Source organism: Vigna unguiculata, chromosome 9, assembly GCF_037176805.1.
Source record: "Vigna unguiculata cultivar grain cowpea cultivar isolate G323 ecotype 2 chromosome 9, ASM3717680v1, whole genome shotgun sequence".
NCBI classification, from domain to species: Eukaryota; Viridiplantae; Streptophyta; class Magnoliopsida; order Fabales; family Fabaceae; genus Vigna; species Vigna unguiculata.
The window spans coordinates 40,386,129-40,402,650 of record NC_140800.1 but is presented as its reverse complement, the minus strand read 5'-3'; the positions used below and the strand labels follow the sequence as shown (position 1 = coordinate 40,402,650).

The 16,522-nt window shown below is 25.8% G+C and overlaps 1 protein-coding gene across 1 annotated transcript; it reads left to right on the top strand.

Moving 5' to 3' along the window:
* The first annotated feature begins 12,540 nt into the window (after positions 1 to 12,540).
* On the top strand, positions 12,541 to 14,342 carry LOC114164228 (transmembrane protein, putative (Protein of unknown function, DUF599)). Its single transcript, XM_028048817.2, has 2 exons — positions 12,541 to 12,789; positions 13,701 to 14,342. The coding sequence occupies exons 1-2, from the start codon at positions 12,622 to 12,624 to the stop codon at positions 14,226 to 14,228; spliced, it is 696 nt and encodes a 231-aa protein (XP_027904618.1). The 5' UTR covers positions 12,541 to 12,621; the 3' UTR covers positions 14,229 to 14,342.
* The last annotated feature ends 2,180 nt before the right edge of the window (positions 14,343 to 16,522 follow it).

Genomic DNA, 16,522 nt, shown 5'->3' with positions numbered 1-16,522 from the left:
TCACTTCTCCAATCATCTTTTTTATTTTATTTTGTTTTATTTATGAATGATTTTGAGATGACCTAACGTCAATTGATTGAACAAGATCAAATTGGAAGTCAAGGAAAAAGTTAATATATTACTTATTTTATTTGATTTTAAAAAATTAAAATTATGTTACAATCTCTATTAGTACTTGCTAAATTGTCTCATATATTTTTTTTATTCTATTAATTTTCTTCATCACTAAATATTATAGTTAGAATATATTACTAATATTGCGTTTTCTTGTTGACTATTTCAGCAGAAATTTGGTGCAACAATTTTCCACAGAAAAAGTCTAGAAAAAAATTACGGAAATGTCTCCAGAAAAGTCTATTAAAGACCTTTTTTTTTATTAGAGAGAAGTCTCTAGAAAATTAATATTTTAAGTACATTTTTTACAAATTTAAATTTAAAGGAGAAATTGAATATATGTTTAAATGTGAAGGGATTTTCGCACATAATTTTCTTACAGTTTTTTCTGTTGATTGAAGAATAAGAAGACAATATAATGTTCTAAAAAATGAAGTCCCCATGATATACGGCATTATTAAAAGAACATGTTCAACTTTTTGGTTAATTTCACCACATTACAGGTTCAATGCACTAAATAGCTGTTGGTGAAGCAGAAGAAAAAGAAAGGTAACTACTATCTATTCTTTGGTTTTTTTAGAAGAAAGAGTAGAATAATAAAAAAACAAAACATCTCTGTCTAGAACCACAAAGACTTAAAGTTATAGCTAGGTTTCTTGCTGAATTTATTTGTTTCGTCTTGTCTTACGTGGCTAACAACGAAATCACCATTTAACTATGTTCAACTTCAAGAAGTATCTCAATAATGACTAATAGATTATATTAAACTTCAAAGGAGAAAAAGTTAAGGGGTGACAGAATTTTTTGGAACAAGTTTATTTGAAATAAATAACAAAACTAAAATTAAAATTAAACTCAAGTTTTTAATTAAAAAATTATGCAAAAAACATATCACCAACCCTAATGGAAAACTTTGGCCTATAATAGGAACCTAATTTGACTGGTTTAATATATTTGGAACTAAAAGAGGCGAAAATAATTTGTGAAAAAGAAAAGAAGGTTGGTTACGTGACGTAGTTGAACAGTTGCATAGATGGAGGTGAAGAATTTGTATATTTCTGAAAAAAATTTATAAAATATTAAGATTTTGATAGAAAAATCTAAAGGCAAATTGACTTTTAAGTGTAATTGGACAGTAATCTCCGACCTTGATCCGCATTCTTATGCGCCATTTGAGATAAGCTTACCAGTGCGTTGCATTTGCATGCTGCTGAAGAGAAGAGCAAATACGTATCACTGAATAACCTCTCATTATTCTTTGGATTAAATATGATTTTCAAAAGCTTTATTTTATTTCTAAATTAAATTACATATATATTTCTTCTCGAAATGTTGGATTTTGTCATGAAATTCATTGAAAAGATTCAATATTAATGAATCATGACGCGTTCATAAAAGAAAATTGTCAATGTTGACTTGGAATTAGATTATTTTCAGAATTTTATCGCTAAAATCATTATATTGTCGATCTCTTAAGAATCCAAGTGTGAGTCTAAGTTTCACATTGAGTAAAGATGAGAAAGTAAAACATCATATAAGGATGAAGACCCGTGAACCTATTATCATAAGGTTTTGGATTTAGTGGTATCAATTTCTTATGTGATTGAACCTATGTCTCTCATTGGTGTTGTATTTTTCCATTAAAACTTCTCTATAAAACCTAACAAGATTTGCATAGTATATTATATAGTTTGCATACATTGATTATGAAAATGCATGCATATATGGGTGCATTCCACATATATGTAAAAGATATTCATACAATTATTAGAGAATAATAAAAATTGTAGGTTCATCAATCAAATAGTTAGTCATGAAATTTCTTTCATAATACGTAATACATAAGCTCTGTAACATCACGTGAGGGTTTATTTGACAATTAAGTTTTTTACTAGAAAGGACTTCCATGCACGTGGTTGCTCATTAAGACAAAAGCTCAAGGTGGCATTATATTAATCTCAAAGATTATTAACCACTAAAAATAACTACTTTGGTTACTATTATTTAACAAAAGTTATCTTAATCATGCATTCTACAATTACCCTTCATTCTTTGCTTTAGAAACATTATTTACTTTGCAAAGGCCTATTTAGTTCACCACTCTCCAAAGTCTCTCTTTCAAAGTTGTCATCTTCATTGGTTATCAACTTTTGACTAATACTTATCATTATGCCAAATTTATTGACTCAAAACCTCATTAAGTGTTAGGCCCAATTAACCCAATTTCAATATATTTTTAGTGATATCAAAGTTAATCAGAAAAAAAACAAATAAATGACTTTTTGTTCGGCATATATTAACATAATCAAAATTATTTATTATATTACTTTTTAGTATAATATAATCCATTACTAAAAAAATTTATATTTTTTGTCAATTTTGTTTTGAAATTTCTTTTGGAAAGTACTTTTAAATTTTGTTATGAAAAAAAAATTGTTGTTAATTTTTTTTTACAAAATATTTTGTATAAAACACTTCTCATAACAAATTAAATTTTATAGAAAATAATTGCAAATTTTATAATTTTGTAGAAAATAATTACCCACGAAAGAATTACCTGCCAATTAAAATTTAAAAAAAAATAATAGAAAAATTTCTTTTCATGCAAATTTTATTAACAAATTTACAAGAAAATTAGCATGTAATATGAGAATTTTTAGTAGTGATCAACATATATACCAAGTAAGTTAAAATTATTGAAATTCTTAAATTTTTCCTAAAAGTCAACGTAAAACTCTAAAAATGTTTATTTACATATATAATGTGTTAAAAATATTTTTCAAATGTTATATATTAAAAGTGTCTCATACAAGGTTAGATATGACTATTTATATCATAAATCATATTTAAATTCAAATACTAATTAAATGTCGACACAAAATGCAATTAATATTCTAATATAAATGAGTGTCGACACAAAATGCGAAAGAAAGAAAGAAGAATAGAAATTCAAAATTTTAAATATATCTAAATTTAGAACAAAGGTCAAAATCATCTTTATATTTTCGTATTTGTTTTGTCACACTTTTCATACTTAGACTTATATTCTTGTCCTGTCTTTCATAAAAACCAACTTAGCATGAACTTTTATTTAGTTTGAATGGCTGCCTCTTACATTGTAATTCCTTGTTGCACATCATTTACCTTTATTTTTACTTTTTGCCCCTTTTTTTATTTGATAGATAAAAATGCAGCCTAGATTATAATTACTATTTCTATTTATTTTACAAAGAAAACCAAAAAAACTACATTTTATAATCAATTATACCAAAAGGTATAAAATAAATAAACTAATGATGAAATGTTTTTATAACCAAAGAGATATTTTTATTTTATCTTCAACTTACTTTTTCATGAAATGACGTATTTTGGTTTATTTTTTGTCATTATTTACACACTCATCACATATTTACAAAACCATAGTCATAAAAGATACAAGAAAATAATAGTTAAAGTCACTGTCATGTGTTAATTTGTGAGCTTTTTTATTATTATTTTTTTACACATCACTTCACAGTTGTGTCATGTGACACCATCGGTATGACCTGATAATAACAATGCAATGTGATAGGACCACGTGGACAAAATCTTAATTTGATCCCAACATTTATTTGTTATATTCGATTTGGTCTTCGTCTCACTGCTAAAAGAATTCATATTTTCTGCTAATTTTGTTTTGAATTTTTTTTTTAGAAAATACTTATAATTTTTGTTATAAAAAAGATTGCAGGATATTGCTACCAATTTTTTTGCAAAATATTTTGTATAAAACACTTTTTGTAATAAATTTTGTAGGAAATATTTACAAATTTTATAATTTTGTAGGAAATAATTATCCACGAAGAAGTTACCTGTCAATTTAGATCCTTAGAAAAAAATAGCAGGAAAAAGTCTTTTCTAACAAATTTTTTTAACAAATTAAAAAAAAATTCACATGTAATATGAGAATTTTTAGTAATGTGTGTGTAAAAATGGAGCAATATTGTATTTTTTAAAATGAAATAATTTTTTTTGTATAAATTTTATGCTAATATTTTTATTAAAATTATTATTTTCATTAAATATTTATAAGAAATACTGGAAATTAATTTTTTTTTTCTGGAAGACAAAATTACATGCTAACACTTTGATGGAAATGGCTGTGAAGGGAATATAATTTCTCTATATTTCTGTATATTCTTTTTGAAATTTAAAAAAATAATTATATTTTTATAGGAATAAATTTTATCATCCTCTCTAAAATTATAAAAAACAGTCATGTAAAAATCTAAAACCCTATAAATTAGAAGTATTTTTTAAAATATGTGCTTATTTTTTTAAATATTCAAAATTTAGATTTTGTTTTTTGTTTTAAATCATTTGACACTAAAATTATACTTATTATTATTTTAGCTTTTAGTTTTTCTTAAGATATTGATGTTTGTATCTAATTTATTATCCATCTACAAATTATTTGTAGATTAAAATTCACAAAAAATCACAGATTTAAAAAAAAAAAGTATAGACAAAATTGGCACAAAATTTCCATAAAATTTTTCATGTGTTTATAACTTTTTTTTGTTATTATCTTTATAAAAAATTGAAAGTACTATAGTTCTTATAACATACGTAAATTTGAATGGTAGTTTCAGGAAAAAAAAATCTTCGTAAATTTCAATTTGATAATGTTAATCCTCGATATTCATTTTAAAAGTACATAAGCGTATACTTTATTCCATAGATCAAGATTTTTATTTTATTTTTTAAGTATAGCGTGACAATATCCTTTTATTTTTAAGATATAAGCAAGTACTCTAGTGTCATATAGAAAATAAAATTAATTATTTTCAAATTTAGAAAGATTAGAAATATATTCACAGAAATTAAAATTGAATTTACTGATTTACATAATTTAAAATATATGTAATTCAAAATTTAAGGTGTAAATTTAACCAAAGGCAATAAAAATAACTAATCTCACAAAAAGATAAATTAATCTCCGATACCTTTTATAAATATTTTCTGAAATATTTAATAAAAATATTAATATTAATAAAAAATATTTTAATTTGAAAACGGACATTATTATACCATTTTATACAAAATTAGACTAATTAATTTAAGAAACAAATGTAAGAATCAAATTAAGATTATGTTCATGACACTGTCATATCTAGTAGTATTGTCATATCACACTGACAATATCACGTAACACAGTGAAGTAATATGTGTAAAAAAAAATTGGGTTAAATAACCCTTTTGGTCTCTCTATTTGTTATGAAATCTCATTTTGGTTCTCACGTTTTTCGTTGTCTCAATTTGGTTCTCATTTTCTTAAAAATGACTCAATTGGTCCTCACCGTTAACTTTGACTAAACGGTGTTAAAGTCAATGTCACGTGTCAATTTCTGGTTTTTTTTTTAATTTTTTTAATATTTTTTGAATTTTTTTTTATTTTTGACATGTGTCATTTCACCGTTGTGCCACTTGTCAAAGTGACTCAATTTGGTCCTTATATTTGTTTTTAGTTTCAATTTAGTCTCAATTTTTGTAAAAATGAAGCAATATTGTCCCTCCTTAGATTGAGACTCAATTTAATCTTTGTATACAACTTATGATGATATTCTTAATAAAATTGACATTTTTATTAAATATTTATAGAAATATTTTTAAATAATTTTTTTTAATTTTATTATTAAACAAAGTTAAACCTCAAACTTAATTTCAAAAATTAACAATTTTGTCATCATATATAAAGGCATCAAGTGTATCATATTATACAAATTTGGTAAAGATTAAAAATCAAATAACTTGTCACACATAAATTTAGGAACTAAATTTCAAGTTCAAAACAAAATCAAAGTCTAATGTTTTGTGTAGAATTTAAAGTTAATTTAAAATATTTATAGAAATATTTAATAAAAATGTTAATTTTAGTAAAAATATCACCATAAAATTTATAAAAAAGTAAATTTAGTGTCAATTTGAGGAAGGACAATATTGCTTGATTTTTACAAAAATTGGGACTAAATTGAAACTAAAAACAAAAATAGGGACCAAATTGAGTCACTTTGACACGTGGTAAAACTGTGAAGCGACACGTATCAAAAAGAAAAAAAATTCAAAAAAACTAGAAATTAACACGTGGCGTTGACTTTAACACCGTCTGGTCAAAGTTAACGGTGAGAACCAAATTGAGTCATTTTAAAAAAAAGGTTTAATTATGCCTTTTGTCCCCATTTTGGAGTCAAAATCTCAAAATGGTACCCAAACTTTTAAAAGTCTCAAAATGGTCCCCTTTTTTGTTGAAACGTCTCACGTTTGCCCTTGCCGTTAAGTCAACGTTGACGCCGTTAGAGGGAGTGCCACGTGTCAGTTCCTCGATTTTTTGAATTTTTTTAAAAATATATAAAAAATTGCCACGTGTCAAGCTGTCATCGTGCCACGTGTCAGTATTACGCCACGTGTCATTTTCTTAGTCTCAATTTGGTCCCTTTATTTTAATTTGTCTCAATTTAGTCCCAATTTTTGTAAAAATGATCAATTTTGTCCCTCTCCAAATTGAAATCAAATTTAATTTCTGTATAAATGTACACAAATATTTCCATCAAAATTGATATTTCAAGTAAATATTTTTAACCAAATTAAGTTCATTTAATTAATATTTTACATTGAACTTTATTTAAAATGGTTTAAAAGTTGTTAATAGAAAATAATGTTAATAGAAAAAAATTCATAAATTACCTAGTTCATGTTACAATAAAGCACATATAAATTTAAAATTTTAAAACAATTTTAAGTAAAGTTGAATGTGAAACATAATTTTAACTAAACTTAGCTATGTTAAAAATATATAATAAAAATATCAATTTGAATACAAATATCAAATTTAATAAAAATATTTGTATAACATTTATATAAAATTAAATTTTGTTTCAATTTGAAGGTGGACAAAATTGCTAATTTTTACAAAAATTGGGACTAAATTGAGATAAATTAAAATAAAGGGATCAAATTGAGACTAAGAAAATGACACGTGGCGTAATACTGACACGTGTCACTGTCACTACCACGTGGCACGATGACAGCTTGACACGTGACAATTTTTTTAATTTTTTTTAAAAAATTCAAAAAATAAATAAAAAAATAAAAAATAAAAAAATAATAATAATAAATTCAAAAAATCGAGGAACTGACACGTGGCACTCCCTCTAACGGCGTCAACGTTGACTTAACGGGAAGGGCAAACGTGAGACGTTTCAACAAAAAAGGAGACCATTTTGAGACTTTTAAAAATTTGGGTACCATTTTGAGATTTTGACTCCAAAATAGGGACCAAAGGCATAATTAAACCTAAAAAAAATGAGAACCAAATTGAGACAACGAAAAACGTGAGGACCAAAATAAAATTTCATGACAAATAGAGGAACCAAAAGAATAATTTAATCAAAAAATTAACAAAAATAAATAATTAACATATAACACAACTTTAATTTCGTGGATAAAAAAATAAATCAACTTTAATAATAAAATTGAATTACTTTATAAAAAACCAAGACTAAATTGAACGAAACTAAAAATGTGAAGATAAAAAAAAAAATAAAAAACTAACTTGACAACTTTCAATAAAAGAAAAAAAAAACAATTAAACCTAAATTCATTAACATAATACAACACCAAAACTTTACCGGACTTTATTTTATTTTCAAAACTATGGATAGCTGTATAAATAACTATACGTGTGTTATGATTCTGAAACTGACTAGGTTAATATATCTTCATAACTTTCTCCTTAAACTTTAGCAACTGTTCCCTGACATTAACAATGAAAATCTACGGTTTCGAAAACATTGGACCATTAATGAACACATGTTTTCCACGAATTCATACGTCACCCTAGTTAATTGTTCAGTGCACACGAACTATAATTGTGCCCAAGCATCTTCAAAGCATATTCTAGTTAATGGGCTTATTCTATTCAATCCAATTGGCTCCAACTGTTACCATGTTGCCGAAGATTAATCAAATTAATCCACAAATTGTTTTAAGAGAGTATAACATGTTTTAATAATTCATGATTATTAAACACAAACTATTTTAGTACTGGAAAATATTGAATTTTGTTATTATTAAATATAAAAAGAGATTGCTAAAACAAAATGAAGGATGTTATATTATGTTTCAAATCAAAATGAGTTGTTTCTTAAATTTTCCATACTAGAATTTGTGATTGAAGTTGGAACAAGTAAGAAGAAGATTTTTAGGGTGGCTTTGTTTTGTCTCTTGGTTTTGGAGCATTGGTGCCAAAAGTGGACATCAAGTCTCCACTAATTGCAAAGGTTTGTCCACCCACTTCCCATGCCCATCACACCCATTAGCTTCTTTTTTTTTCTCTTTCAAATTTGTGAATAATATATAAAAAATTTCATAAATTAGAACTAGTTTATACATAAATAAATAAACAAACATATTTAGATTACAAATATTTTTAGTTTTTATATAAACACTATTTAGTTTTATTTTTTCATTTTCAATCATTATTTTGTATTTTTATTCGTCTATTTACACTTATATATTGTTTCAATCTGATCAAAGTTAGTTCGGCAACATCGTTAAGAAAAATCATTGTGCTCGAGATATTATCTGTTTTGAAACTTCATCATGGTTTTGTTCTTAAAAGACGCCTTAAAGGATAGAGAGAGAAAGAAGTACGTATTTAAACTGTATTTGAGTTCAACTCCTAAGTGATGTGAGACTTATTGGATGTAACGAAACATATACATTTGACAACTTATTTCTAAAGATATTTTAGTCATTGAAAAAGTTAATTTTTATATTTGTAAAATAATAAGAGATTAAAATGTAAAATAATAGATATAAAATGTACTTAAAAATTTATTGGGGGTCAAAATAATAATAACCAACCTTTTATTTTCTCTTATAAGGGTTTCATTTACCTTTAACTCATAGCTTCCCATAGGCAACAACGTGTTTAAAAATCATTCACATCACACTGTCCTATTATCAAATTTTGCTTTTTTCTGTTTAGATTCTCCATATGCAAACTTTCATTTTGTTTGCTTACAAAAGAAAAAAGAGGGATTCTTGATATAGACTAATATAAAAGAGGTAAAACTCTCTAAACATAGTTGATCTCTACTTTCAAAATATTGTTTGTCTTAAAGTTTGGAACGTGGAGTTCTATCACGGTTTTATTTTTAAAAGATATCTTGAAAAACAGAAAGAAAAGGAAGTATTTAAATTATGTTTGATCTTAACTTCTGAATGATATGAGATTTATTGGATATACCGGAATAATAATATAACTTAAAGAAAATGATGGAAATGATTAATTAGTTTGATTTATGATTAAGAGCAAAACTAATTAAATTTGATTTAGTGATTGAATGTTTGGAAACTGGGCCTTCATTATGCAACAACCAGGAAGTGTATCATGTAATGTAATGTATCCGTACTTTTCTTTTTGTTATGTCTTTACTCTTTAACTTGCTTTTCTTTCTCTTTGACTACCTTTTTTCAAAGTCTGAAATGATTTACTAGCTAACTAGCTACGGAAACCTATAAATTATTGAGCATGCCATGTATCATAATATAATATAATAAAATTTCATTTAATCGTTTAAAAATTATATTAGTGATAGAAAGAAAGGAATTAATGAAGGAAACGGTTGTGTTGAACTTAACCGCAAAAGAGCGTTTTGTTTGAGTGGATTGTGTAGAAGATTATAGAGAACGCACTTATGATTAGCCAGTCTCACATGAGATGAGTGAATAATGGTGTTGGACATTGGGCCCAATTTGGGCCCACTTTACTTGACAGTGGCCCTTTCCTTATCTCCTATTTTTCTCTCTCTCAATAATCAAATGCGCTTTGTCACAATTTCACTTCCCTTCTCTCAATCAAACCTTATCACTTCTCTTATTTTAACAATTTTCTCATTCCTCATCTTTTTTTATGTAAATCTGCACTCTATATTACTTATCTAGAATTATTTTTTAAATTCTAATTAGAGATTATACATTAAATATAAAAAATATAAGTTACATATTTCATTTAAATAACTATAAAATTAATATAGATATTAAAACTTAACCCATCAATTCTCTCTGTAGTTTTCTTATAATGCGTAAAAAACCGTACTTTACTTAGAAGTAGATGTTTTATTTCACTGTCTTTATATATGATAAAATAATTAATATATATTTTCGTATCAACTATAATCTTATTAAATTAATATTCAACTACATATGAGCTCCTTCTTGGCTTAATATCTTATTGGTACTATATATGTTTTTGCTGAGTGAAGGAAACCACAAAAATATAACTAAATAACCATCTTAAATAATAAAAAAAATGGCATAAATACATTATGAACTTATACAATTTTAAGTATCAATATTAATGTCCATCACCTAAGAAAACGATACACGCAAAGGAAAAATTGATGTTACACCATTAAATATAATAAAAAAATTCACATAAATTACTGTAACATCTTTATATATAAATGTAACACATGTACAAATTGCTATATAAAAAAATAGTTGTTAGAAATTACATATCAACTAAAAATAAGATTGAATTATAATATATAAATAAATATAAATTTCATTTTAGAATCATATTTAAAATTAAATTAGACTTAAAACTTACTACTTAATATTTTAAGATATATAGAGATCTACAATTATATTCAACTACAAAACAATTTTTTCTTTCTTGAGAATATAAACTCTTATCATAAACTCTATTATAAATTTCATTTTTCTAAGTGGGTAAAAACTTTTATTTAATATGTAATCAATATTATTCTATATGTAAGATATATACTTACAAGGTTGTGTTTTACACTTTTTCAATACAGTGTGATAATAAATTATTATTTATTTAAACAAATACAAGGTTGAGAGTTTGACACTTCAAAATATGCGTGCGATACTAAAATATTATTTGATAAACAAGCAAGATATACAAGGTTGTGAAAGTTTCATACTTTTCAAAAATGTATGATTATCATATATAATAAAATATTATTTTATAAGAAACGATATATATATAAGTTGTGAAAGTTTGATACGTTTCAAAAATGTATGATATAAATGGTAGAATATCATTTGATACCCAACATGACACAAGGTTGTAAGTAAAAGTTTGATAATAAAACACATTAATTAATTTTACAGTTATATTATAATCAATGTTTTTCATTATTATTATTTTTGTTTACTTAAATTAATACAACTAACCATATTATAATTACTACTCACACAAATATACATCTTGAAAATATCTGGAAAAGTATGTGCCAATTGACAAGTGTCGATAAGAAAATATTTTGCAGTTTTGGCAATTGTCAGCAAAGAATGCACCTTTAAATTTAGATTTACTATCATTATTATTTAATATTTTGTGGTGTATTTTACTTTTTTTAATTTTTCATAGGTATTTGCATCTCAATTTAGTTAAATATCTTATTAAAAGTCAGTTAAAGCTAATATAAAATCAAATACAGTTTCTTATTTAATATAATGTTTTACAATTTTCTTTGGGTTTTGTTTTGTAAGTTCTTTTTATCTAAAACTATTTTTATAGTAATTATTTAAAAAAAATTATCATAGAATTTTTTTTTAAAATATTTGTTATAATTTTTTTGCATAATTATTGCTATAATAATAATTTTTTTGGTATATTCATAAATATATCACATAATCGTGTGTCTGAAAACTGTAACATAAATTGTTATCATGATAGATATAAATAATTTAGAAATATAACATTATTAAATAATAAAAAACCTTCAAAGTCCTTTATATATATATATATATATATATGAATTAAATTTAAAGATATAATATCATATTCGAATAAAATTTTGTTACTTTGTCTCGATTTTTTATTTTCAAACTAAAATTCAAACCAAATCACTTGATTGAGAAAAAAAAAATTCTGACAGTTTACAATTTTTGAAATCCATTTTTACCAATCAAGTTTATATCACTAATCCTACAAGCTATAATTATACGTGCAATTTAAGTTCATGAACACATCAAAATCAAACACAACCTTAAAAGAAGTTTTTTAGACATTTCCCCAGATATATGTTAAGCCAATTATTCACACGTCACTCACTTTAAATCGACCTGTACCATATAATATAAATATATATAGCAAGTAGAATTATGGGTGCAGCTAATTGGAAGATAGAAAAAGCAAAGAAAAACACATGTAATGGGTGCTAAAAGCTGTTCAAAAGAACCCCACATGTAATATATACATATATTAGGTTAATGCTTGTAAATTAATGAGAAAAGTAGGGTTCTTCTTTTATAACTCAGGTACAGATTGAATTGAGTTTCAAATAAGTCCACATTCATCCTTTCTTCATCTGTATATAAACCATGGTTGCCACTGTCAGAGAAGAAGGGAATTTTATGAAAGTTCAGTTGAGTGTGATTTCTCTTCAATTTGAAGAAAAACGATAGCTAAGTTTTTAGAAGCTAAGGGACATGGAATGGAAGAAGTGTTATTTGGATGTGATATTGGTGCCCTTAGGTTTTCTTATGAGCATTGGTTACCATTTCTGGCTATGGCACACTGTTCGAACTCACCCACACACAACTATCATTGGCATCAATGCCAGTGGCAGACGCAACTGGGTTGCTACAATAATGAAGGTATCTTATAATTTAGTTCCACTTCTCAAATTTAACATCCAAAATTTGAATACTCAGACTAAAAATAAAACGATTTCATAATACAGTTTTGTGATATGAGATTGAGTTAGGTTTAAAATACATTTGTTAACGTGTTTTCTTAATCACTTGATGACAAACGTTCTTTTTAGCGGGTTAGTTACCAAACTGGTATATATCATAATCTTCCCTTACAATGGAGTGATTAAAAGTGAAAGTATTTTGTTTTCCTAAACACCATTTTTCTTAACTTATTGTAGTTCTTATACCAGATAAACAAGCAAGATTGTTCTTAGATTCACGCAATGCAAAATGGTTGGAACGAGAGAAGTGGATAATGTGCATGCAAATCTACATGTTAATAATATATTGAAAGAGAAAACGAGACTTGTGACATTTCAAATCTGTCACACTTTTTAATTTTAGCTTTTATATTAAAATTACCCTTATTTCATCATGTTTTGTTTGTTTGTATGAATCTACCCAAAAGATTTCAGAGGTAATGGTTTCTTGTAATTGAAACTTTGTAGGAATGCTATGTGTATATTCACTAGTATATTCCAGTTTTAACGTGTTGTGACAACGTTAATGGTATAGGATTATGTCCCTGATGTTATAGTTGCAGCAAATAAAGAAGATAATGATAAAATATAATGTGTGATATACTTTTTGACTTTTTTTTCCAAAACTGGCGTGTCTTATATAGTATCCTACGATTAATCGCATGTGGACAACTCATTCTACTGCATGAAGAAGTGCAGGTCTAGCGTTGCACTTTTTATTACTCAGTACTGTTCCACCTAAATCATCATCAATGTTTTGTTCCACTATAGTTTTGTGGTGACCCAATACACACGCATGACAATAATTCAAGAATGATGAACTTTTTGCAGGACAACGACAAGAAAAACATCCTAGCTGTTCAATCACTGAGGAACACAATCATGGGTGCGACCCTAATGGCCACAACCTCTATTCTGCTATGCTCGGGCTTAGCAGCAATCATAAGCAGCAGCTACAGTGTGAAAAAGCCACTTGAGGACACAGTTTATGGGGGTCATGGAGAGTTCATGGTGTCACTAAAATATGTGACTCTGCTCTCCATTTTCCTCTTCTCATTCTTCTGCCACTCCTTGTCCATAAGGTTCATAAACCAAGTCAACATCCTCATCAACACCCCACAGGACCCCATGTCGTTGGTCAGTCCTGAATATGTGAATCAGATATTGGAGAAAGGTTTTCTTCTCAACACTGTTGGAAACAGACTCTTCTACGCTGCACTTCCTCTTCTGCTCTGGATATTTGGTCCTGTCTTGGTCTTCTTGTGCTCTCTTGCAATGGTTCCCGTGCTTTACAATCTTGACTTTGTGGTTAGTGCCAAGGAAAAGATGCACGTAAATCAAAATACAGATTTTGTTTGACCTAATCAAATGTAAAAATTATCACTGAGTTCAGTAAGAGTTGAAGATGGTATCAGAAAGGATTTGACTGTGTTCAATAACGATGGCTTCAGAATGCAAATCATGTATAATTAACTTCTGTGCCTGGTTTTCATTTACTTTCTTTTGCCAAATTAGATTCTCTCCTCATTTTTTCAAGTTTTGTTTTTCTATTACGTATTTATAATATATTTATTACCACTAATCTATACATTTTAAAATATATTAAAAAAATATTTAAAATATCAATACAGTATATTTTTAATGATTAACAAAAAACGACAGAAAAAAATCAACAAAGAATCCATACTCTAGAACGTTAAAACTATAATACTAAAAACAAAAGAGTTCTAGCCATATTATATAAGACTTTTAATGATTATTTAAAATCTAATTACATAAAAACTAGGGTTCAAATAATTATAGTAATAATTGTCATTATATATGTTTTCTTTTTTAATATTAGTTTAGTTTTATGACAATTTCAAACTTACGTTAAATTGTGATTCTTGTTCGATAATTCATATAGGGCCACTTTTATAATGATCATTCAAGTCAATTTATAAAAATAGTGACTTAAGCATAACCAATGCCATTCGTCTCTAAAACACATTTATAACTCAAAACGTCATTGTAAAACAAATACAAAGATATTCTAAATTAGCAAATTATGAGGTGTAAAAGCTATTATAATATGTGAACTACGCTAATATAAATACTAACAGAGTATTCTGCATGGAATGGAATAAATAATAATTTAATAGTTTTTGTCTTCATGATATATATAGCAACTTTATAACCATAAATAGTTAATTTAGTGACAATCTGGTTTATCGTGATAAATAATCTGATTCTGATCTCTTTCAATTTTGACTTGCATAATAGTAACAGACACATTCATAGAGGACTATCCCAAGATTCCATATAAGAAGAACTTGAAGATAAATTTTTGGGTTTTCTTTTAGAAATTAATTATGTTTAATGTTTTTGGGTTTTGAGTTTTCTTTTATAATTAGTTTATGCTTTTGTGTTTTGGACTTGGGCCTTCTTGTAGGTTTGCAAGTTTGCTTAAACTTATGTGCCTATAAATAAAGGTACTAAAAATTGATGTAGACACTTTTAGTCATATATTGAATTTGATTTCATTAAAGAGTGGGTTCTCTTTGTTCTTGACTTAAGCCTATGCTTCTTATCAAATATTAACATCTTTATGACGAATGTTCACTTGACTTATCAATCTGCTAGATATTTCCTGGATAGAATCGTACCACACATTTATATCTTTACAAATAATCCAAATAAAATTGCTTAATATAACAATATAATATAATAATAATATTAATGAGTGTAGTTTTTCAAAAAATATTTCAAATGAGTTGCAACAAGTTGTAAAAAAAAATTAATTACATAAATATAAATATAAATTAAATTCTATAAAATGAAATTCTAAATCATTTTTCAATAGATAATATATGTTCACTACTAATTATTTTTAATTTCACTTTCAGAAAATATTATAATATATACATTTAAAAATAAAATCGAAATAATAATTTGAAAGTATAAAAATAAACTTTTAAATTGAAAAATTCATAACATAAACTATACATTTTCAAATTGATCGGTCAAAATATATTATGGTTTGTCAAATCTAAAAGTCATATATTTATTTTCAAATTTAATGATATGAAAATATCTTGTGGATTATCCTATCCTAAATTAAAAAAAAAAAATCTAAATTATATAATCTAGTTGCACTTTACTATTCAAAATATCAACAGTTCTCAGATTAATATTTTAGATTATCCAATTCAAATTAACTCTAAATTGTGTAATCATAAATACAAAAAATTACATAAATAAATTACATTGAAATACTTTGCAAAATATATGTAACACTTACCACACACAAATAACTTGAAAACCTTCAACCACCAGAAGCCAAAATCATCACCACCTTAGAGTAAACAATGGATGGGGGAGTACTGAAAACAATTGTAGGGGTGCATAGAGTAATGGGCCAACAAAATAACTCTAACTAATAAAGTTATAAAATCCCTCATTATTCCTTCTCAGTGATTTAGCAAACAAGATTAGACTGAGCCCATGCAATTTGACATTTTAGAAGTACAAACACCAATCCCTCAATATACATTTTTTATTAAAAAATTAAAAAATAATAAATTTACCACATATAATAATTCACGACTAAATTAATTTATATATTTTTATTAAGCTTAAACTTTTAAAAAAAAAATCAAATTGAAACTTTAAAT